This window comes from Gallinula chloropus (genome assembly GCF_964237585.1).
Source record: "Gallinula chloropus genome assembly, chromosome: 27".
In the NCBI taxonomy this organism is placed as follows: Eukaryota; Metazoa; Chordata; class Aves; order Gruiformes; family Rallidae; genus Gallinula; species Gallinula chloropus.
The window spans coordinates 1,240,273-1,265,266 of NC_140112.1; the positions used below are offsets into that span (position 1 = coordinate 1,240,273).

General features: G+C 47.0%; 1 protein-coding gene across 3 annotated transcripts; it reads left to right on the forward strand.

Annotated features, from left to right (window-relative positions):
- Window positions 1–5,707: 5,707 nt before the first annotated feature.
- Window positions 5,708–17,526, forward strand: LRIF1 (ligand dependent nuclear receptor interacting factor 1; the record flags this gene model as incomplete). Of its 3 annotated transcripts, none has more annotated exons than XM_084275927.1 (4): window positions 5,708–5,772; window positions 12,076–13,732; window positions 15,293–15,568; window positions 16,789–17,526. In XM_084275927.1, 4 exons carry the CDS (start codon window positions 5,708–5,710, stop codon window positions 17,248–17,250), a joined length of 2,460 nt encoding a protein of 819 aa, XP_084132053.1. In that variant the 3' UTR covers window positions 17,251–17,526. The 3 variants fall into 3 exon arrangements, with proteins under 3 accessions (XP_084132053.1, XP_084132052.1, XP_084132051.1); XM_084275926.1 differs by having other exon boundaries at window positions 5,719–5,772; window positions 12,084–13,732; XM_084275925.1 differs by lacking the exon at window positions 5,708–5,772 and adding an exon at window positions 5,908–5,952.
- Between the last annotated feature and the right edge of the window lie 7,468 nt (window positions 17,527–24,994).

Below are 24,994 nucleotides of genomic sequence, written 5' to 3' on the forward strand. Positions count from 1 at the left end.
GGGTTGGACCCGATGAGCTCTCCAGGTCCCTTCCAACCCCTGGGATTCTGTTGATATTCTGTTATAGGTGCTGTTATTTCCCTCTCCCTCTGCTGTTCCAGTAAACTGTCCTTATCCCAGCTGTCCTGGGTTTGGCTAGGACAGGGTTAATATTCTTTCCAGCAGCTGGTGCAGTGCTGTGTTTGGGCGTTAGGACCAGAGCAGTGCTGGTAACACACGGATGCTTTTAGCTGTTGCCGAGCAGCCAAGGACTTTTCAGCTTCTCATGCTGCCCTGCTAAGGGGAAGGTGGAAGCTGAGAGGGGTCACAGCCAGGACAGGTGACCCAAAGGAAGGGGGGGCTGGTGGGGGAGGAGTGCGCGGCTCCAGGACGCTGGGTTTGAGGACAGTCCGGCTTCAGGGCAGCCGTGTGGTTCCGTGAGGCACCGCATCCTGTACCACCCGCTTCCTGTATTCTGCTACAAAGTCCTGGTATTGTTATTTCTCTCTGTGCTGTCCCTTATCCCAACCCCCGAGGTTTCGTTTCGGGTTTCCTTTCTCTCTCCTTCCCCCTCCCAGCCCCAGAGGGAGGTGTGGGTGGTGCTCAGCTCCCGGCTCGGGCGGAACCACAGGCACCACCCCAAGGGATTCGCCTTTCCCTTCTCATTCTCCTCCCTCTCCGGCTACGGGGCTGGGGGCGGTGAGTGAGGGGCTGCTGCTCGGTGCCTACCTGCGGCTGGGACTAACCCAGCACTCCAGGAGTAGCAGAGCTCTCAGCAAGGAGGTGGAAGCACTGAGCAACGAGCAGAGTTGCATATCCAGAGTGGGAAGAAGAGATCCATACGGAGCAAAGGGATTCCCGGGAAGGAAAAAGCGTGAGCAGCCAGCTGGGTGGAGACAGCAGATGGAGCATGTGAGAGGGCTGAGGGAAGCCACAGTGTCCAGTGCACACACAGTGCCTCCCACGGCAGGATGTGTAAGTACCAGGGAGTTGGTACCGCTCTGCTGCCACCATCCTGTCTGAAGAGGCGAGATGAGCTGCGCGAGAAAGCCGCCGGGATGCTGAGCTGGGGACAGTTATTTTGATGATCTCCCTGTGCTGAAGGAATAGGGAGGAAAATACACTGGAGCCTGGGAAGCTCTGTTCAGCCTTCACGAGGCTGTTCACACAGCTCCCGCTCAGGCTTTGGCTAACACAGCCCACGCTATTGTAAGTAAAGACAGAATGAGTACCACTGTTGAGAACAGAATGGAATGGGCTGAAGCAGAATCCTGGGGATGTGAGAACACAGCTGGGAGATGGTACTTTTGAGAAACAAAAAGTTTGGGGATAAAGATGTAATAAATATGCTGAATAAGACATTCTCCTTGGAGATAACAGGAGCAGGATCAGAACAAACTGGGCATAGTTCATAGAATCATAGAGTAGAATTATAGAATCACAGGGGTGGGAAGGGACCCACAGAGCTCCTGGGGTCCAACCCCCCTGCCAAAGCAGCTCCCCAGCTCATACTGCACAGGGCGGCGTCCAGATGGGGCTGGAATCTCTCCAGAGATGGAGACTCCACACCCCCTGGGCAGCCTGTCCCAGGGCTCCCTCACCCTCACTGAGGAAAAGTTCTTCCCCATCTTGGTGTGGAGCTCCCTGTGCTCCAACTTGCAGCCATTGCCCCTTGTCCTGTCTCTACAGGTAAGTTGTGTAAGCCAGCCAGAAGACTTTGTGAGCATGTATGAATACTAAGATCAACCAGCAGACACTATCAGTGATCACCAGAAGACCCCTAAAGACCACCAATTAACATAAATGTGTGTGCAGGACAGGGTATACATACATGTGTATTCATGAGTTTCAGGAGAAAAAAAAGAGTATGCTAATTAATTCCCAGAAAAGGAATGACTGTGTCTCACTGTGATGTATATATGTCACCTCTCACTATTTTGGGCACGCTCACCATTGCAAAGCTATTTGTGTGCCCACCCAGCTCTGCAATAAAGGAATGCCTTGCTTTCTAATTCCTACAAATTGGTCTTATCCAGACAGGAGAGGACGTCTCTGTGTAATGTGAGATAGGGAGCCTGCTTTGGCAGGGGGGTTGGACCCGATGATCTCTTGAGGTCCCTTCCAACCCCTAAGATTCTGTGATTCTGTGATTCTGTCTGTGCTGGCTGGGGTGTCTGTGGGGACAAGGACAGGGTCTCTGCGGCGAAGGGTCTGGAGCAGTATCACCTCCTGCCCAGGCCAGGTCCCAGTTCTGGGGCCTCCCCTGGCCTAGCATGGCAGCTTGGCCCCGTTTATCCCCAGGGACTGGGCGATGGCGGGAGGCCAGGCCTGGGGCTCCCTGGAGGAGAAGGACCTGGGAGTGTTAGTGGACAGCCAGCTGAACATGAGCCAGGAGGGACCACGGCATCCTGGCTTGTGTCAGGAGTAGTGTAACCAGCAGGAGCAGGGCAGGGATTGTTCTTTACACTCAGCTCGGGTGCTGTGCCCGGCTTTGGGCCCTCGCTGCAAGCAGGACGCTGAGGTGCCAGAGCGTGTCCGGAGGAGAGTGGCGGGGCTGGGGAAGGGGCTGGAGCACAAATCCTGCAAGGAGCAGCTGAGGGAGCTGGGGGTGTTCAGCCCGGAGGAGAGGAGGCTGAGGGGAGACCTCCTCGCTCTCCACAACTGCCTGTGAGGCGGCTGCAGAGGTGTCAGGTCGGTCTCTTCCCTCTGGGGACAAGCGCTGGGATGGGAGGGAATGGTTTGAGATGGCACCGGGGAGATTCCAGGCAGGTTTGGGGAGCAATGTCCGTACCGAAAGGGCTGCTGGGCGCTGGCACAGGCTGCCCTGCTACAGTTACAAAACAAAAGGGGAAACTGGAATTAACAAAGCAAATATAGTGGGAACCACAGGGAAAGGGGGAAACTGGCTGTTCTTACAACCCTTGCATTTGCAGTTTGGAAACAAAATTTTGATTCATGAATTCCTGTAGGTCCTAGAAAGTCCAATCCCCCTAATGGGAATGGATCTGTCATCTAAATTGAATACATCAATTGTTTAAGAAAATGGGTTATTGTTGTTAAAAACCAAAGATACAAGAAATTCCCCCAGAAAGAAGTTGTGCAGTGGTCCTCATGGTGTGGAAAACCAACATCCCAGGAAAGTCTAAATTAGCACAGCCAGTAACAAAAATTGAATTGAAGGAAAGTGCAAACCCAGTTAGGATTAAACAATACCCAATTAAACCTGAGGCAAAGCAGGGAATTAAAAAGTTGATCGATAAATTTTTGAAAGACAAGATTTTAAGAGAGTGTGAATCCCAATATAAAACACCTATTTTACCAGTAGGAAAGCCAAATGGTGAGTATGGATTGGTGCAGGATCTAAGAGCTCTAAACCAAATTGTGAAAGACATGCACCCAGTAGTGATAAATCCTTATAGAGTGTTGACTGCTCTGAAGGAAAATTATCAATGGTTTACAGTGCTGAAGATTATGTCTATCTAAAGACCTGGAATGAAAAACCTCTACAAGGAAAGTGGAACAGACCCTACAAGGTGTTAACCACCTTTACTGAAATCAAGATTGCTGAATCAGATGCTTGGATCTACTCTACCAGAGTGAAGAAGGTGACACCCAGTAGCTGGAGAGTGGTTGGTGATCCAGAGACTTTAAAGTTAACTCTAAAATGTGATTAATACATTTGTTTTTCTGTTTGCTCTGCAGTCTATGATGGTGGAAACATGAATAAACGAAAAACCATGTGCAGGTAACAAATAGTATTCAGATACAAACCTGTAACTTGAATGATTGGCAAGTAAAAGTAGGTGAACAAGTTTGGATAAGGAAATAAATACGAACTGAATATCAATAGAAGGTAAAACTAAAAAAAAAGTATTATTTGATTAAAGAATTTGCAAATCAGCAAAATATATCACAGATTACTTCAGGACAGCCTACACTCTGCTCAATTGGAAGAAATCTCCCTTTAAAGGAAATAAAAATTTGCATTTGGCACAAGCCATAGAAAGATCCACCATCATGTCACAGTTGGACATTCAATAAAGCCACAATTTGAGTATGTGAAAGTATTGAGTAGAATTATTAATACTTTCAAAGGGGGAAAATGTTACGATTAATGAAATAGCTTAACTTCTCAGGTATTTTGGTTTTAGTTTAGAATATGATTTTGATTTTAAAGGAGTGCTAGAAACTCTGAGAACAGAAAGCACGTTGAAGTCTGTAGGAATACCTAACTAAGGCGTGTGCCTTCAGCACTATGGAAAATCGTTATGGGCTCCGATTTAAAACAATGGGTACTGGTTATGGACCTTGTGTCAAAACAATAGGTACAAGAATAAACTGGTTCTGGTTATAAAGATCAGCTGAAGATGAGATGAGCATGTGCAAGGATGGGGTTCACTCATAGACATGGCGGGGAGACCTTTGACCACCAGCAGAGGACCCCGCTCAGACATTTACAGAGGAGGCTACAGAGATGCTGAAGGACCTGGAGCATCTCCCCTGTGAGGAAAGGCTGAGGGAGCTGGGGCTGTTCAGCCTGGAGAGAAGAAGACTAAGGGGGAACTTATTAATGTTTATCAATATCTTCAGTATGGGATGCAGGGGGAATGGGCAGCCCCTTTTCAGTGTCTGTGGGGACAGGACAAGGGGCAATGGCTGCAAGTTGGAGCACAGGGAGTTCCACACCAACATGGGGAAGAACTTTTCCCCAGTGAGGGTGAGGGAGCCCTGGGACAGGCTGCCCAGGGGGTGTGGAGTCTCCATCTCTGGAGAGATTCCAGCCCCATCTGGACGCCGCCCTGTGCAAGATGAGCTGGGGAGCTGCTTTGGCAGGGGGGTTGGACCCCAGGAGCTCTCCAGGTCCCTTCCAACCCCTGTGAGTCTGTGATTCTGTGTAATAAAGATTTCCAGGAAACAACATAAATATGCTAATCATGACCCTCCCCTTCTACATATTTAAAACAATCAGCATAGGCAACCAATGATATTTAAAGAATATAGATAGAGTGAAGCAAACTAAAGCCAATCCCTGCAAAGGCCAAGCTCAGGAGCCAGCCTTGTGCACAATGATTTTGCTACAATTGTATAAACCTGTTGTGCTTTGTACTCGTGGGTGAACACGCCTGTGGTGTTCTGTCTGCCCCGTGTCCCCCAGCACTGGGGTAACAAAGTGCCGGCTTATCTGCTTCGTGCAGAGCAGTTATTGGATGGTTGTGACCCCCAACAGCCCGGGGGTGGGGTTCACCCTCCCTGGGGGGGTGAAAGGGTGGGGGTGTTGTGCTTGGGGACACCGTCTGGAGCTGCGGCCGGACTCGGTGACTGTGAGAGCCCCTTCCAGCCCCGGCCATTGGGACTAGGACTGGGACTGCGCCTCTGTGCCCGCCCCAGGGCCCCGCCCGGCAGCCAGAGTGGTCCCGGCCGCGCCGGAAGCGGCCCCGCCCTGCCTCCCGCTACTTCTGGCGCCCGCCGGAAGCGCCGCTACCGCCGGCTATGCCTCTCGCCGCCGCCCGGCGGAGCCGGTCCCCACTTCCTCCCTGCACCGGAAGCAGCCGGAGGAGAAACACCCGCCGATTGGTGCGGGAGCTCTTACGAGCGGTGGGGCGGGGCGGCGAGCGAGCGGGCGGAAGTGACGCACGGCGCCCCAGCCCGCCACGGCTGTGGTTCGCCGGCCGAGCCGCGCTGGGGCCCCCCGCGGCGGGGGCAGTTGGGCCTCTCCCGCCGCCGCGCCATGTCCAGCCGCCCGCTGGGGGCCCCGCGGAGCCGAGAGGAGCGGCCGGGCAGCCTCGCGCAGTTGTGAGTACCGGGCCCTGGGCGCGGCGCGAGCCGGCCCCGCGCTCGCCCCCTCCCGGCGTCGGGCGGAGATCAGGCGGGCAGCGCCTCCCCGGCACGGCCGCTGCCGCCACCCCCGCTGCCGCCCTTCTCCCGGGCAGCGCCTGAACCCCCGGTACGCCCGAGCAGGGAGACATTCGCAAGGTACGGTGCCCGCCGCCGCCGCCTCCTCTCCCTCCCGCCCGCCCGCCCCTCCGGCTCCACCACGCGGCGCGGAGCAACGGCCGCGGAGCAACCGGCTCCGCCGCTCGCCCTCCCCCCCCTTTCTTGAGGCGGGGATGGGGGGGGGGTGGCCGGCGTTGGTTAGGGGATGGGGGGGGGGAGGAGCCCTGCCTGTCCCTTCCCGGGGGAAGCGAGGAGGGGGCGTTTCCCGGTTCCTTCTCCACCCAGGCCCTTCGCACCTCGGCCCCGGCACGCCTGGCGTGAGGCCTCCCAACCGTGTGTGCTGGGGGGGGGCTGGGGTTGGTGCGAGGCTGGTGAAGCCCCGGCGCGGTTTGGGTTGTGCCGGCGGCAGCCTGGGGATGGGGGAAGGAGGAAGGAGGTGAAATGCAGGTTTATAACCGCTGGGGACGGTGGGGTGGCTTTGCCAACGCCGACCCGTTGACTCAACCGCAACATCAACGTGCAGCTGTAGACCTGGCGTGAGCTGGGGGATGCTGATGGTCACACCGAGGAGGGTTGCTAGGCTGCCTGGGGCTCCGTGTTTACATTTGGAATAGACTGCCCAGGGGGTGTGGAGTCTCCATCTCTGGAGAGATTCCAGCCCCGTCTGGACGCCGCCCTGTGCAAGATGAGCTGGGGAGCTGCTTTGTCAGTGGGGTTGGACCCCAGGAGCTCTCCAGGTCCCTTCCAACACCTGGGATTCTGTGAATTCTGCTTTCAACTGGCAGGAGCTCAGCCAGGGTCACCTGCTGGAGTCCGGGGTTTGGTTCCTGGTGCATTTTGCTCGTCCCTCTGGAGAGTTCTCTGATCGCTGCGGCTATTTCACGAAGCGTTTCGGGTCGGCTGGTCAGAGCCATGGGGCTGCTGTGGCTTCGGGCTGTTGCCTTGGTGCTGGTGATGTATCTTTGCAATCCTGCCAAAGGTTTTGTGCCTGGAGGAGGATGCAGTCATTAACTGGTAGAGCTGTGGTTTCTAGTAAACCAGAGGAACCGTTTCCCAGCAGCTGGCGCATTCCCATAGTGTTATCTCTGCTCCAGGCAATTCCAGAGCGGGTGAAGGTGTTTCCATGCAAAATTATTGTCAAACAGGAAATGTTTCTTTGTTAAAAGCTGCTGGATTCCAATAAAGCCCCAAGCCACTAGGACCTAAATTCTAGATAGGATTCCTAGTTTCGTTGGCAAACCCAACAGGGCTTGATTTCCTTTGGATAATGCTAACAGCAGAAATATTTTGTTACATTTTTCAGCTAATACATGGCCAGGATACAGCTGTTTAAAATAAATATAGACTGCAGACAATGAGTTTTACTGTGTCCCTTGGTGTACGCTTCCAGTTTAAAATAAATGTTGTTTTGTCACTTCCTGGATTCAACTCAACCAATTAAAATAAATGAAGTTGGTTCTGTGAAGTTTTTAGTGCCTTGTGCTCCCTGTTTCATTTACTTGTATTCATAGAAGATGAAACTTGGCCCTAAAGCAATAGCTGGGAGTAAGGGCAGACTAAAAAAGTAGCTGGTTTCTGCAAAAGGGAATGTTTTTTCTTGGCAAATTTGAAATATAATTGAAGTCTGGTCAAGTCTTTCTGTCTTAATCTCCACTGGTGTATTTTTTAAATGGCACGATGATGATTTCTGTTGCAGTAATTTGTTGGGATGCCCTCCTGGTTTCAATGCATTTGGTGAATGGTTTTATTTACTGAATGTATTCTGAGGGTGTGTTTGTTAATGCAAACATTAAGGCCTTTTAAACTGAATTTCCAAATACACCCTATGTTGTTATTTGAGGCTGCTGCTTAGTAAGACCAATAAACAATATGGGATGAGAACAAAAATGGTGGGATTGGTCATACAAATGAAGACCACAGGAGTTCTTTTCCAGCTGAGGGAAATGCAGGTTTATTCTTATTTTTCTTTTTCTAGCTTGGCAGAGATCAATCAATCTTCCTCTCTTTCTTTCTGTTATCTCTGTTTTCATAGCTTGCTTGATGTCATTTCCATTGTTGACTGGGGAGGTTTCACTATTGTTGTGCAGACTGTTTATCTAAAGAAATAATGACCTTTTTTTGGCCAAGAAAAATGGCATCAAATTGACAGTTCCCTCTGAGAATGTCAGGGACTATTTATTTATTTGTGTTAAAAAAGAGAGGCAGCCACCTGAATGTGGTAATCTCTATGGTGACAGGAGATAAGATTTCTGCTAGGCTGCCACTTTCTTTTTTATGTTTCAATTCTGTGAGCGTATTTGTCCTCACAGCCTGATCAGGGATCTACCTTGGGCCCTGCTTAAATGTCGTAACAAGTGTTTCTGAGTGCTGATGTATGAGATTTGAGAAGGTTGTGGTTGTGCTTAGGGAAGTGAAGGAATAAAGAATAAACTGGTTCTGGTTATGAAAGATCAGCTGAAGATGAGATGAGCGTGTGCAAGGATGGGGTTCACTCACAGACACAGTGGGGAGACCTTCGACCACCAGCAGAGGACCCCACTCAGACATTTACAGAGGAGGCTACGGAGGTGATGAAGGGGCTGGAGCATCTCCCCTGTGAGGAAAGGCTGAGTGAGCTGGGGCTGTTCAGCCTGGAGAGAAGAGACTGAGAGGGGATCTGGTCAATGGGTATCAATAGCTGAAGGATGGAATGCAGGGGGAAATGTCCAGCCCCTTTTCAGTGTCTGTGGGGACAGGACAAGGGGCAATGGGTGCAAGTTGGAGCACAGGGAGTTCCACACCAAGATGGGGAAGAACCTTTCCCCAGTGAGGGTGAGGGAGCCCTGGGACAGGCTGCCCAGGGGGTGTGGAGTCTCCATCTCTGGAGAGATTCCAGCCCCGTCTGGATGCCGCCCTGTGCAAGATGAGCTGGGGAGCTGCTTTGGCAGGGGGGTTGGACCCCAGGAGCTCTCCAGGTCCCTTCCAACACCTGGGATTCTGTGATTCTGTGATCACTCTGCTTATGGGCTTCTTAGAACATACTCTTCAAAGAAACAGTGGCCTGCAGAGTGAATTAAAAAAAGCTTCTGGCTTTCCTCTTCATCAGTCAGTAATGTACGAAAAACCTGAGAGTGCCTTAGTTTGTTTTGGTTACATGAAACATCAATCCTGGTTATTTTTTTGTATCACCTGGAAGAGTCTTTAGTGATGTGAAATTTACATGGTGAGGTGTTTTCAACTCATTTCCCAAATAGAAAAAGTGTCTAAAAGCTTTGGTGATGACATCTTTCCTCCTTCTTTCATAGAGTAAATGTGTGTCAGTAGAACTCACCAATGTTTTATCTGAACATTGCCTTTCCTCTTTCCTTGTCTTAGCTTTTGGCTTTTTTTGTAATTCTGCAATCCTGTAAGTACCTCCTACTTGTTTTGAGTAGAAGAAACCTACTTCTCAGAAACCTTTCATTTTGGGGTTTTTTGCTCTTATTTTTTTTGCATTGGGTACAAAGATAAACGGCAGCTGTCGTCTTTAATCATGAAAAGTAGAATAATTTGGAGTTCATACAAACTGGATTTTTAAAGGAAGTTTCTTCCTCAGCTACCTAAAAGGTCCTGTTTGTAGCACAATGTCAAAACCAGGTTTTTTTAAGCCCATTGGAAGGGAGGTGAGCAGTGACTCAAGGTAGAAGTGAGAAGAGTGGAGCTGACTGTCGCTGCAAATCCTCTGTCTCATCTGTCTCTTTCTCCCTCTGTTTTTCTTCACCTCTCTGGTGTGCTCTCCCTCTTGCACAAAAGCTAGAGGTATCCCTTTGCTTTGATAACTAGAGGAGTTCTCTTCTGCCCTTTGCCTGCTGGTTACTTTGAGCAAAGGTAAGTGCCTGTTTGTTCTCTGGAAGCTGCACTGGTTGAGTAGTTCCACCTCTGGAGAACCTATTGAAAGTTTTCTTCTAAATTTTGCCTTCAGAACATGAGTTCTTATTTATAGAAGAGAAGTAAAGTGGGGGCTGTAGATTGTGGTGTCATGAAAGAAACATTGAGACATTCAAAGCATATAAAAGATACAGAGGCAAAGAGCTGTCCAGGAGCTCAGTGCTGGTCGTCCTAGTTCTGAATTACCAGCAGTGCTAGGAGTTTTGAAGTGGCTCTAAAAGTGAGTCTTCTTTTGCTTTAATGAAGTTCAAACATACAAATAATTCTAGTTGCTCTCTGTTTAAGCAGTAGTATTTCTGTATGGTTACATTACCCTTCAGTGCTACTCCTTCTCAATTAGCACTTCTGATTGCAAAACACCCCACTCCGTTTTCCACCTAAAATCTCTGATGGCAGCTTCCACTAGGAACCATGTGATCTATTGCCCATGTTTTCATTTTCAGTGTGTTATGGTAAAAATGAAAGTAGTGCAGAATTTCCTGCCTGCTGCACTGATAAATCACATAATACATCTCCTTTCCTACGCAGCATGCCTAGAAATGAGGCACTGTACCAAAACACTGGACGTGGGCTTTAATTCTGAGGTTACAGTGAGGAAAGCTTGGAGTGTTTAAAACCCTTAGATAGACAATAGCATGGTTATTTATGTCAACCACAAAAGGGAATGTGACTCCTCAGGCTGTAGCAGGAACTGTCCAGCTCTGGGAGTGAAGACCATTCTTGTCACTTCTTGATGGGAAAAGGCAATGTCTAGACTGACTTCTTGAGGAGATACAACGATGGGACACACATGAATGATATCTCCTAGTCATTTTATATCAAGCTGAGCTGGAAACCCAAACTGTAATGCTTCACAGCCAGAAAAAAATGCCAGCGTTTCAGAACCACCTGAGAATAAACCCAGTACTGATGGGATCTGGACTGGGACTGGGAAATAATCTCATGTCCACATTCTCAATGCATGTATCAATGTAGGAAGTCAATGGGACAGAGCTAGAATGCTTTTGGTGACTGAAACTGGAGTTGGCAGCTTTGCCTTTTAATGATTCTGGATCTTACCATGAAACCTACTGCCAGTTCATTTGGTCTCTTCTTTATTAATGAGGGAAACTCTCTTTTGGTCATAAACGGCTCAACATGTCATGTTGCTTCTGCAGTTGGGCATGAGGTTGTTCTGAGAGCCCAAGAGTTCTTTGGGGAAGGTGCCTGCATTTGGTCAAACTCGCTTGAAGTGGGAAAGATTCTCTGCCTTGCAATGAACTTGAAAAATCTTGGCATTTGAATCGGTCACAACTGATTTTTGGTTTAAGATTTTATCTGTTTGTCTGCTGCTTTCAGTTCCTAACTTCACTTCCACAAAATCTGTATTTAGTCTTCAGATTTCATTGGTGCTGCTTCCATGTATTCCTCCTTTTTTTTAAAGCCTTTTCCTTCCTAGATATAGATTTCTGTTATCAAATGTATGTACCTTGATAGAATTGGAGTCTTTTTTTTTCCCCATCTCTGTCAAGATGACCACTTTTGTAGTCTGTATCTCCCTAAAGACTGAGCAGACTGGTGAAGTGTAGGCGTATGAGTTGGTCACCCTACATCCTATTTCACAAAGTTAATATATTCTCCATCTTAATGCCTCTTTTTTTTTCATTTACTGTATGTATATGTCTTAAGTAATTTCTGCTTCCATCTTGCCATGCAACTAATGAAACCTGTGGCAGAGGGGTTGGAACTTTATGGTCCTTGGGCTCCCTTCCAACCCATGCCATTCTATGATTCTGTGATTCTAATCTGCTTATATCTTCCTGAAATTCACACTTCATAGCAGTGTAGGGATAGTGATAGTGACAGGGAGATCAGAAAGTAGAAATAATACCGCTTCTCTATGAAATTTGGAGAGGAGGTTTTTCTTTGGCAGAATGAAAGGCCCTGTAGGTAGAGGAGGAGGATGATAATGGAAGATGTTCCCTTTTATCTGCAAAGGATGCCATTTCTTGCTACTCTGTGGTGTAAAAGTTGGACATGATGTTCAGCTAGTGTGTGGTATTCAGAAATGCTAACCCAAAATGTACCCTAAGGAGCTCAGGAGGAGTTTTGCCAGTGAAGTTCATGAAGATTGGATCTGGAATTTTTTCAGGAGTTAAATTTGCTTCTAAGGCTGGGTATACAATTCACTGATTACACATGAATTACAATATCTATGCTGTGTTCACTTATGCTGTCTTTTGGTTTTTCTCTTTCTTTTCTCTTGTCTCTGTTAAGCGTTGCAGGCTGCATGTACCGAGTCGTTCAGACAACGGGACCAGATGGAAAAAACCTTCTGAGATTACTTCCAATTTCTAAATCTTCTGGAACCTTTGTGCCAATAGTTCAGTCTTCAGCCATGCCAAATAACTCTAAAGCGAGTATTTCTAGTCCAGTACATCTTACTTTTAAGACACAGATTCCCAATTCTACAGCAACTTCATCTGTTCAGATACCTCTTTTTCAGTCTCCTAATCCTGGAAAAATTATTCTTACATTAGACAAACAGGAAGGTGCTAGGACAGGGTCTGAAAAAGAAAGCTCAAATCCAAAACCAGGTCCTAACGTCCAGACTGTTTCAGTTGATAGACTGTCTTTGCAGAACATCGCTGTAACAAGTTCATCTAACAAGACTAAGACTGCATACATGCTGGTAAACACAAAAACTCTTCCAGTTGCTGTGAATCCTTCAGTACTGCCCTCTGGCCACCACATCCAGATACCAGCTGATGCAGAAGTGAAATATGTCCCAGCTTCTCATTTACCACCTGCAATACAGCAAAAAATACTTCCAGCTACAGCAACAAATGTGTCTGGAGGAGCTGACAGTACAAAAATGCCAACTGTTATTTTTGTGTCACCAGTGAACACGGTGAAAACAGTCCTTCCCAAGCGTTTGCAAACCATTTGCCCAAAACCTGGCACAGAAGTTCCCAAAACATTAATAATAAGAGCTACAAAAAAGGGAAATAGTTCTTCTTCTGAGACAGGAACATCTGATGGACAGCAGTGCCAGCAAACTCCAATGAAATGGATTGTGCAAGAAAATCCACAGTCATCTGCTCCTTGCCTTATTCCTGTAAAGTCATCAAATAATGTGGCTTCCAAGATCTTGAAAACTTTGTCAGACATGAAGAACGTAGAAGTTAACTCTGCAAACATTTTACCCCCCAGTTCTAGTGGTCCTGGTGGAAGCCAAACAAAAATCACACCTATTAAAGATAATGCTCTGGTCATGTGCAATGGAAAAGTCTATTTGCTGACCAGAAGATGCTTTGATGTTCAGTCAGCCCAAGCTGACAAACAAGCCTCTTCCTCTTCTGATGCTTCAGTTCAAAAGGAGACATCCACACTAATTGATTCTACTGCAGTCAGTAAAATAACCCATAAAGTGGTGAATCTGTTACTGTCAAAAAGGAAAGAGATGGTGCTGCCTCAGAAATACCCAAACCCATGTACTAATTCAACAAATTCTTCACCAGCTGACTTAAGAAATGACTTAAAATCTGCACCTGCAGCTCCGGTGACCCCAAGTGCTAATGAGCAGAATTCCACTGCTAACCAGAGAGAGAGTTTGCCCGTCACCGAGAGCATTTCAAGTGGAGTCATCCCCATTACAGCAGTAGGGACACAGGAAAATGTATGCCAGAATGGCAAAGGAAACACTCATTCCCCTGAAGCACAGGAAGATGTATGCCAGAATGGCAAAGAAAACATTCATTCCCCCAAAGCACAGGAAAATGTATGCCAGAATGGCAAAGAAAACACTCATTCCCCCAAAGCAGAGGAAAATGTATGCCAGAATGGCAAAGAAAACACTCATTCCCCCAAAGCAGCAAGTGCTGTTTTACCTCAGTCTGAGCAGGAGTGTGCTTTCAGTGAAGACTGGCAAAAGGTAACTCTCTCCAATAAACATGCCCATCTTAGCCTCTGCTGAATTGTTACATGGTCCTCCTCCTAGTTGAATAAACTGGCTACGAATAAGTTCACAGATTTTTGTAGCCAGATAGCCTGCCACTGGAAATGTGATTAGTACCACACTGGAAATGGCAATAAATGTGATTTTGTTGGGTTTAAAAAATTTTAATTTTCTTTCATTATTTTTTTCCCCTCCAGTACAATTTCACTATGCAAGGGAGAAAATGCATAAAGAAAGGGGCTAGGTGCTTTCTAATGATGCAGCATTCTCACAGCACAGCCGTTGATCAGGTTACCCAGAGAGGTAATGGTGGCCCCATCCCTGGAGACATCCAAGATCAGGCTTGATAGGGCTCTGAGCAACTTGCTGTAATAAAGATGTTCCTGCTCACTGCAAGGGTGGGATTGGACTAGGTGGCCTTTAAAAGTCCCATCCAGTCTAACACATGCTATGATTCTGTGATTGTGTTGTAGGGGTGATGTAAATTAGAGAAGTTTGCAGCTGCTCAAGAGGAGAACAAGGTAGAACAGCAGGGTTTATCATCCAGAGTTGTCATCCAGTCAACTCCAGTCTGTTAGCCATGATGGAGAGGAATCTACCTTCTTTGACTCATGGTTTCATGTCAGGCTGAAAAAAAAATCTTAAGATCTTTAATGACTTTCCTCCTTCAGGCTGGATCTATGTATTCTTTTAAGATCCTGACATTGAAAATGTGTAAGAACTCCTTAGCCTCAAATCTCATAAACTCTATCCATGAAGGATTGGGTGTCAAGTTTTCAGTTCTTCAAGAGCAAATTTGCCTCCAGATAAATCATTCTGAACCTAGTTTATACTTACTTGTGTTGACTAGGCAGAAGAGAAATGTAAGCCAAGGATATCTGTGGAAATTTTAGGCAGTGAAGCATTGCAACAGACTGTAGGGCTTCTTTTTTGATTTGATTTGAAAAATGGTTCAAATAGAAGGGTTTTCTTTTTGTTTGTTTTTCTTTTTTTTTTTCTTTTTCCCCCCTTCATTGTTGTGTGATGCCAATTGTTAGCATCTTATTTGCTTTAGCCTCTGTGAAAAATAGCATGTGGATTGCCAGGCATACTGATGTGAGATTGAACTTAAAGATCAGAAACAGGTCTGCTTACAGTGAGGTTAGATGAGGGGTGGTTATTAGTGCTTTGTTAGTGTGATCAACCACAGTGCAAATATGAAATGCATTCTATAGCCTGAAAGTGATGCTGTAAAGACACTGTCTGGTCTTCCATCATCTTTCCTGCTTTTACTTCTGTGGTTTTGTAGTTGGACTCTGCATTTTCTGGATGTTCCACAATGTACTTGGGGTTTTAAATAACTAACAAGAGTGTTAGACCTATGAAAGTAGGCACATAATTTCTCAAAATTGGCTTACCTGTGTTAAATGTAACTCTTTAAGAATGTCAGACAAATTAGATGTTCACCAGTCTTTCTAGTAACTAGGTTTTTGATGATACGTATGCAGAGAGTGAGAGAGTGTGATTGATGGTGCTCTCACTGTTTCTGTATTTCAGATCCAGTGTCAAAAGATGGATTCACCAGGAAAGGTTATTCAAACCAAATGCCAAGAGAAGCCACATTGGAAACAAAACTTGGAATTAAGAAAAAAATTTGGTCTTTCTAAGGAGGAAAGAGTGTACCTTAAGAGGATACCATTGAGTACCTCCTCTGAGCAACCAGAAGAAAGGGTTTGTTCCAGTAACAGCTCGAAAAGGAGAAATGGTTCTTGCAGTTCGTTGTTAGATGTGGAGATAACAAATCATCATCAGGAATGTCTTAAAGAAGAAAAGGTACCTCCAAGTTTTTCAGTACATATGGTTAGTCAGTGCAGAGCTGTGTGTTTATTTGGACCCTCCCACCTCTGGATTCATCAGGGCGAGTCAGTAATTGGGGTGCTCCCTGTGGGAATTGTTCCTGGAACTTGTGTACTGCAGCAGAGTTGGGTGATGTTAGTACAACCTGAGTCCCACCTGAGAATTTTTATCCTCTTTTTTCTGGGTTCCCCTGGAGGAAATATGAAGAATTTGAGAAGACTGGACCTGCTAGTGGCAGCTGAATAGTCTTTATTGGAGTAGAAACCACACCTCTGTATCCTGATTTATATTTAGCCTTCTGTAAATGATTCTGTTTATGCAGTAGTGCAATGGATATCAGCAGAATAACAGGAAAAATAATTGCTGGTGAGGCTTTGCCCTTGAGTTTGAAGTCAGTCATGTGCCATTATTTCAAGGCATGTTAGTCTCACCTGCCTGGGTGTGGCTGACTTCCAAGGAAGGGTATCTTCTTAGTCATGTGTGGTTTCATTAAAATAAATTTACCTGTATAATCTTTAGAATCACAAATTTCTTTCTAAATTTAGTCGTTGGAACTTTCAGGAACTTGGTGCCTCTGGAAAGGTTCCCTCAATGTAAGGACTTAATTTAATGCATTGAAATGGTTTTATCCATCCAAAGTTGTTCTGTTCAGCTGTAGTATTCCAAATTTCCTTTTGTATGATTCTGCTCTGCCCAGTCAAAGGCTTTCTCAGGTTCTCATAATTCTGTGTTGAGCCCTGCATTGAGCAAATCTACTGGCTGCTCTTGACAAAGTCCATTAACATTGAAATAACCAAACAGCCAGGAGGAAAGCTGCCTTGTCGTGGTCCTTGTTTGAGCTTTCCTTTTTGGAAATGCATGTATGAAGAATTCTGCATTGTGAATTTTCCCATCAAGTCTTATACTATGGGTAAAGAACTTAAGCAGCTGCAGGAGGTGATAGGTGTGCACACAGGAAAGGCAGAAGTGCACTGTTGACTAAGCAAGGAATCCAGTGTAGCTGAGTTGTTAATTGGCTGGAAAAATATTGAACATGGAAGTATGTTTGCCTAAATTGCTAAAAGAAACATCTTCTGTGTAGTAATTCTGATGGCAGCAGATAACTTGTAATTTGTGCTTAGTCAGCTGTGATGTTGAAACGTAGAGTGATGCTCAGTTTAATAGTAGCATATGTTGTGTGTTTCTTGTCTGGACAGATAATTGTGGATCTGGAAGAGGATTTGACTAAGAAAAGAAAAAGAAAATCCTCAGTCCCATCAGACAGTGGAAAGAGAAGGAAAACTTCAGACAAATCAGCCACTGGTTCAAGTTCAGGAAATACCAGCTCATGTTCCGATGTACTTGGAAGTGTTTCACCCCCACCAGTCTTACCCCAGCACAATACTTCCACAGACTGCGTTACACCCCCTCTAGCAGGAGAGACTGAGCAAGACCCATACTCTCAATACAGTGATGTTACAGAGCCAAGCATTCCAGTCATAGTGTCTTGTGAAAACCATCATTCACTTGAAGGCTCTTTCAGAGATGATGCTTTCCCTTCCACTCCCCCAGACTTGGATGAAACGATAAGGGATGAAAAGATAAAACGACTTAAGCAGCTCTTGAGAGAACGAGAAGTGGCACTCGAGGAGATGCGCAGGAAGATGCAGCGAAGCTGAAGCACTGCAGCTGGTGACAGGAACCAGAGTCATCTTCATTGCAGCAGCTTTAAGAAGAAGTTTAGAGGAACGCAAAGATTTCTGGTAGATGGAAGATCTTAAAGCAATTCGCAGTCCGTGTGTATTTAGAAAAAATAGAGAGTTTTTTGTTAAATACCAGAAATAAACAGATTTGGACCACAAAATTCTGCTTCTGGGACGTTGTATGTATCAAAGAACACAGAAGATAGGCATTTTTATTAGTGTATTCTCTATATTTAGAGGTTTTCTGTATTAGTCCTAGCAAATAAATTCTTCCACTTTGGAATTCCACAGCCTATCTCTTAGAAACTGAATGTAAATTGGAAACCCCAGTTGAGGATCCTTTTTTTCTTTTTATTTTCCTGATGTTTTCACAGTGCATGACCATGAATTCCTGAGAACTGTCAGTTGTCAAAAGGTCAATGGCCAGTGTTTAATAAATGCTATTTAAGTGATCTGGGAATTAGACTTCAGGCAGTAATAATGCCAATGTTTACATAAAACTGTGAAGAAGGAAGCAGGAGAAACCTCTGCTGGCAGTTACCTAGGTATGTGTCTCTTGGTGTTATTCTTGTAAGCCTTTATAAGGCCTTTGCCAGCTGTGCAATGTTGAAGTTTGGTTGTGAAGGGAGGTGTTGTGGGGTTTTCTTTTACAGAATTGTCATGGGAACTATGAGTAATTGAATAATAACTTGTTGAAGCAAAAAGGGCACATTTCTTTACCCAGGTATCTTTAATAATTCTTGATGAGTATCTTTTCCTTTAGTTTGTTCAGTTGTTATTTGAACATGTTTCTTGCTACCTTCCATTGATGCTGCCTTAGTTTTGTGTTGTAGGGTGAAATCTGCACTCAGAGTGGTTTTGCCATCATAATTTTTAGAGATCTTTGTAGTGTCTCTCCCTAGCATATCCTGACTTGTGTTGTATGGATGTTTCACTACTGCTGTCCATGTCATTGAAATCTTGTAAGGCTGTTCTGCAGCTCTTCGTCTGTTACAGCCACAAATAACTGTTTTTGTCAACAGAATTTGTAATTGTGGTTTTTCTTGTCCATTTATGGTTATATTCCAGTGTAGAACTCCATTGCTGATTCCTCTTCATGGTAGACTATTTGCTGCTATTCTTACTTTGTGTATTTTAATCCAATTTTCATCTGCAAGGTTTTTCTCTATTATCACATGGATGCCTATTGTGCATCCCCATGATAATAGAGAAAGCTCTGCAAGGAGCCTTGTGGAAAGAGGTGGCTTTGGAGATGTATCTTTGGAGACCCTAGTAGATTGTATCAGCCCTTTTTTTCTTACTCATACGCATCTTGACAGTAGGAAAACTCAAGTGGATTAGAGAAGGAGGGCAGCCTTTTGTAAGAGAAGGAAAAGATGGTGCCTGCTCTGAGAAGCTTGAGATAGACCAAACATAAAAGGTGATGGTACACCAACCATGCAATGGTGTGTGAAGAAGGAGGGTATATAGTGGAACTAAAGTCTTTAGGAATTGAGATTACTGTGTAAAAGCACATGCCTTTGATAGAGCAAGCAAGTAAGGGTGGTATTATCAGGGGTGTCCATGGGTTCACTGTGTATGGAGTGCAGGCACCTAATGAGGGTCTGATGCACAGCAGGGGCAACAATGTGAATGAACTGGGCCTCATGAACTCTCATGCAGCCCAAGTGTTGTAGAGCTGGGGGCACATGCAAGACAGCTGAGTAGCTGAGGAAAGGACTGTTGGACCAGTGACCTGCAGCCTGTAGCCTGACAAGTTAGGCTGAGTTGCTTATGGAGCACGTGTGCACCATGCAGCTGTGCACAGATGTTTGTCTTTTAGTGCTAAATGTGCAAAGCAAAGAGGCTGTTTTATAGGAAATTACTTTCTTGAGCAACCTCTTCCACTGAGAAAGATGTCTGTTTGCAGTTTGACCTGTGCTTGTTTCAGATGGTGCAGAAAAAGTGTCAGTTTGGGCAGGCCTGCCTCTCAAACACAAGCAGGAATGAGAAGACAGTGGTTTTGTATGAATGTTGACCCTGACCAACTGTGAAGCATCGACCCAGCTGCTCACTCCCCTCTTCTGTGGGACAGAGGGAAAACAGGAGCCAGGCAAAACTTGTTATTTGAGATAAAGACAGATGAACAGGTTAAGCAAAAGCTGTGTGCAGGGAAAGGGAAATTAGTGTTGTGGTTTAGCCCCAGCCAGTGGCTTAGCACCATGTGGCCACTCTTAACTCCTCCTCCTATGGTGGGAGGGGGAGGAGAATGGGAAGAAAAAGGCAGGTTGGGATAAGGACAGTTTACTGGGACAGCAGAGGGAGAGAGAAATAGCAACAGCAATTGCTCACCACCCAGAACCTGATGCCCAGCCTGTCCCTGAGTAGGGATTCCCCCTCCCTGGCCAGTTCTCCCTTGTCTGAGCAAGGTGTCAGATGTTATGGAATAACCTTGGGGCTAGTTTGGGTCAGCTGTCCTGGCTCTGTGAAAATGAGCTCTATCCCAGCCAAAACCAGGACAAGGAGGAGTTTAATTCCTGTATCCATCAGCAGGCAGATGTTTTGCCATGTGTGCATCATGTCTACTTGGGAAGACACATACTGGAGCCATAGATGTCCCTGTATCCATTTCATTAAGTTGTTCATGGAGATGCCAAGGGGAGACCCTCTAGAGCTGGCCCAAACCCCCAGCAGAGCAGCAGATCTTGGTGCACGGAGGGTTTTCCTGAGCCAGGGGAGCAGAGAGACATTCCAGGAGTTGGCAGCTCTTCCAGGAAATGCTGACACCTCCTGGGCCTTGCCAGAGCAAATGACAACTTTGTCATTAACAGCCCAGGGAGTGTGGGTGATGCAGAGCACTGTGACCAGAGTGGACAAACAGGTTGTGACACAGCAGTTTGTGTGGGAAGGTGCTGGGGAAGGGTGCCTCTTGGAAGGAGTGGCATTCCACTAGTGGAGTGGGAGACGTGGAAGTCCCTGACCCAGCAAGCAGGCACTGTTCTGTGAGGGTCAAGGGCACACATCCTATCCACCCTCAAGGCAAAATGGTGGGAACTTGTCTGAGGGAACTTGCAGGAGGAGGAGATTTCCCCTGAGCCTGAGGTGCTGTTTCAGACCTGCTTCACCTCTCTGCAAGTGGAGGAGGGAAGACCTGCCTCATCAGGAGAGATGCTGGAGCTGGATATGGCAGCCTGAGCTGCTCCCTGTATAACAACCAGTGCATGAAATGACTGGGTGACAGGAGGAGGACACTCTTCTGAGAGGTACAGAGGCACCATCTGCTGACCTGATGCTCTCTAGAGAGGTGTGCTGCTCACCAGGGGCTGGGATCACTGAGAGACTACCAAGCATCATACAGATCACTATTTCCCACCACTGTTGTTTCACATTGGCAACAGCAACACAGCCAGGAGCAGCCTGAGGAGCATCAAGAAGGACCACAGAGCCCTGGGAGCAGCAGTAAGGGACTCAAGTGCAGGTAGTTTTTTCATCAGTCCTCCCTGACAAAGGGAAGAGGCTTGGAGGGGCCAGTCAAATCTGTTGAGACAACAAATGGTTACAGGACAGGTGCCACAGATGTGGTTTTGATACTTGGACATGGGACTGGATTTGAGAAACCTGGTCTGCTGTGGCTCAGTGGAGTCCATCTGCCAGAGCAGGTGAGGAGCATCTTTGGTCATAGGCTTCCCAAGCTGGTGAAGAGAACTTAAAAACTAACATTGCTTGGGGGGAGGAACCTCAATCTGTCCCACTCCTGCCAGTTTGATGCCAGTACCAGCAATAGATACATAGACCCAAGAGAAGGATCACGGGTCATCAGGAGAGCACCTGAAGCACAGCACAGAGGAATTCCAGCCACTCCTGCCAATCAGTCAGCTTGACTGGGGGCCTCAACTGCAATGCACATACCACAGGGAGGTTCTGCACCAATCTGAGGAAGAACTTCCCAGTGAGGGAGCCCTGGGACAGGCTGCCCAGGGGGTGTGGAGTCTCCATCTCTGGAGAGATTCCAGCCCCGTCTGGACGCCGCCCTGTGCAATATGAGCTGGGGAGCTGCTTTGGCAGGGGGGTTGGACCCCAGGAGCTCTCCAGGTCCCTTCCAACCCCTGGGATTCTGTGAATCTGTGAATAAAGAAGACAAGTTGGAGTTGTGCTCATGCCTGCAGGACTGCAATCTCATTGGAGTCATGAAGACGTGGTGGATGGCATCTGTCACTGGAGTGTTGGAGTGGAAGAATACAGGCTCTTCAGGAATGACAGGCAGAGGAGATAAAGAGGGGTGTCTCACCTCTGTGTCTGACCAGCTGGAGTGTATGGAGCTCTGTCTGGGGATGGATGAGGAGCTGACCAAGAGTTTATGGGTCAGGACTAAAGTGACAGTACAGTGGGGATCTGTTACAGGCCATCAGACCAGGAAGAACAAGTGGATGAAGACAGATAGGAACAGCCTCATGTTAACAAGCTCTGGTCCTCACTGGGGACTTCCACCGCCCTGATATCGTAGATGGACAACACAGTAGGGCATAAGCAATCCAGGAGGTTCCTGGAATGCATTGATAATGCCCTCCAAGTGACAGAGGAGCCAACAAGGAGAGGTGCCGTGCTGGATGTTGCTCTCACCAACAAGGAGAGGTTGGTGGGGAATGTGAAGCAGTGAAAGCAGAGTACAGGATCCTCAGGGCAGCAAGGATGGTGCACAGCAAGCTCACTGCCCTGGACTTGAGGAGAGCAGACTGGCCTCTTCAGGGATCTGCTTGGTAGAGAGTATCGTGGGTCAAAGCCCTGGAAGAAAGAGGAGCCCAAGAAAGCTGGTTAATCAAGGATCACCTCCAAGATCAGGAGTGATACGTCCCAACAAAGAGGAAACCAGGCACAGATACCCAGAGGCCTGCATGGATGAACAAGGAGCTCCTGAGCAAACTCAAACACAAAAAGGAAGCCTGCAGAGGGTGGAAGCCAGCACAGGTAGCCTGGGAAGAATACAGGGAACTGTCCAAGCAGTCAGGGATGAGGTCAGGAAGACTAAAGTCCTGAAAGAATTGAATTTGGTCAAGGATGTCAAGAGCTACAAGAAAAGTGTCTACAGGTACATCAGTGAGAAAGAGGAAGACGAAGGAAAATGTGGCCCCTTTCCAGAAGGAAATGGGTGACCTGGTTACCCAGGACATGCTGTGGTACTCAATGGCTGGTTTACCACAGTTGTCACTGGCACATGCTCTAGACATGTAGCTCAAGTCACAGAAGACAAAGGCAAGGACTGAGACAGTGAAGAACCACCCACTGAGAAGATGGGGTTTGAGACCATCTAAGGAACCTGAAGTTGCACAAGTCTTTGGGTCCTGATGGGATCCATCAGTGGGTCCTGAGGGGACTGATGGATGAAGTGGCTAAGCCACTCTCCATCATATTGGAGAAGCTGAGGAGGCTGGTGAAGTTCCCAGTGACTGGAAAACAGGAAACATAACCCCCATTTTTAGAAAGGGGGAAAAAGGAACATGAACTACAGCAGCCCAGTCTCACCTCTGTGCCCAGCAAGATCATGGGGCAGATCCTCCTGGAAACTCTGGTCGCATCCAGAGGTTGGTGATCAATGGCTTGATGTCCAGATGGAAGATGGTGACAAGCAGTGCTCCTCAAGAGTCCATACTGGGACCAGTGCTGTTTAACATCTTTATTAATGATACCCACAGTGGGATTGAGTGCACCCTCAGCGAGTTTGCCAGTGACACCAAGCTGGGTGGTGTATTGGATGCACTGGAGGGAAGGGATGATGTCCAGAGGGAACTGGACAGGATTGAGGGGTGGGTCCTAGGCAAACTGCATGAAGTTCAACAATGGACAGAGCTCAGAGGGTTGTCAGCAGTGGCACAGAGTCTAGTTGGAAGCCTGTCATCAGGGATCATTCCTGGGTCCAGCCCTGTTCAATACATTCATCAGCCACTTGCCACATCTACTCACCTGTTAATACCTCCAGGGATGGTGACTTAACCATACATAGTGTGAGAGGCCACCAAGAACTGAGTACCGTAGTGCCCATCAGGTCCAGTTTCTTCCTGGCAAGGCAAGTCCTGGGGGTGGAGGTGTGCTGAGATACTAGAAAGTGAGTTAATCTGTAGCTGTGTCATCAGGGATGTGAAAATTCAGCTTTCAAACTGGTTTGGGCAGTTATGGAACTGACCCTGAGTTTCCTACAGCTGTGTGATTTGAGGGGACAAATTGTGACTGATTTCCAGCACAGTTGGCAGTGGGACTCTACACCAAGGCTGAGCTGGGTAGATTTGTCCTCTTAGGCATCTGGGAGGCGTAGAGCAGTGACAGTGCAGTCCAGAGACAGCTTCTGGCAGGTGGGAAGGAGGGTGGCAGTGCTTTCAAAAGCAAGACATAAAAGGCTAAGTAGTCAGTGCTGGACTAGTCTGAAGATCCATCCCACCCATCATCATGTCCCCAGCAGAGACCAAAATGGGAAGACATCAGAATGGAGATGGGTAGTGGGTGCCTAGAAAGGAGCACAGAGACACAGTGACATTTCATGTCCCAGCTTTTCATCAGATGTGGGGTCTTTAGGTTAATAACCTTTGATTTGGGTTTTTTTCTTTGCCCATTACATTATTCTCTTAACTTTTTGAGGTGTAATCAGTCCTCAGGTCACTTATGTCCAAGCAAAAATGATTTTGTAGATTTTTTTTTCATCCTCAGTCTTTTTTTTTCTCAGACTGGGAAATTCTGTGTGGGCATCCTCCAAACAGAAACTATCTCAAACTTTGGACCATTTTTCTTCTCCATAGCTTTCCAGTTCCACCATAGTCTTTTTCAGGAGGATGGAGCAGAACAGCTCCATGTCACTGCATCATGGAGTTACAGTGGCATTTTGATGGGCTTTATTTTATACCTCCTTAATAATTTCTTATCCTCCAGGGCTCTTTACTGTTGAGCTGATACTTTGTGGACTGATCTTCTGAATCTGTTGATCCCTTTGGACACAGCAGCTCATTTGGGGCTCGTTATTATGTACAGAAACACAAGGGTTTACATCCTTCTGTACTGAATCACCTAATTTATTTTATTGCTCAGTTATTTGGTGTTCTGAGAACCTTCTGCAGCATTCCCTGGAGCGCTGTGCTGCTGGCCAACTCTGACACCTTGCTCTCCACACACTTTTCTAAATCACTTGTGGATGTTGAAGAGTACAGGCTCCAGCAGGAGTATCTGGGACTTCTTCCTTCCATCAAGAAACTGACTGTGAGTGAGCCTTATCTTTTCTTTAAACCAGATGCTTACACAGCTGAGCAGGGTCCCTCTTTTGCCTGGTTTCTGTAAAGCTGTGGAGAAGGAAGCCTAGGTGGGTGATTGGCCATAGGTTGCTGTTCACATGGACAACAATTCCTTCCACAGGATTTGTGAGGCAGGTCTTGTCTTAACTGAGTCTGCAAAGACTTTCCTGTGGTGGAAGAGAATTGTAATACAGCAGAGACAATGGGTCTGGAGAGAGCCCTTTAACAAGCCAATTCCCCTCCTGTTCCTCTGCTCCCTTCAGGGACTGGGAGGCTGCAATGAGGTCCCCCCACAGCCTTCTCTTCTCCAGGCTGAACCAGCCCAGCTCCCTCAGCCTCTCTCCATAGGGGAGCTGCTCCAGCCCTCTGAGCATCTCCGTGGCTCCTCTGACCCCTCTCCAACAGCCCCACATCTTTCTTGTCCTGGGGCCCCAGCTCTGGACACAGGACTCTAGCTGGGGCCTCACAGG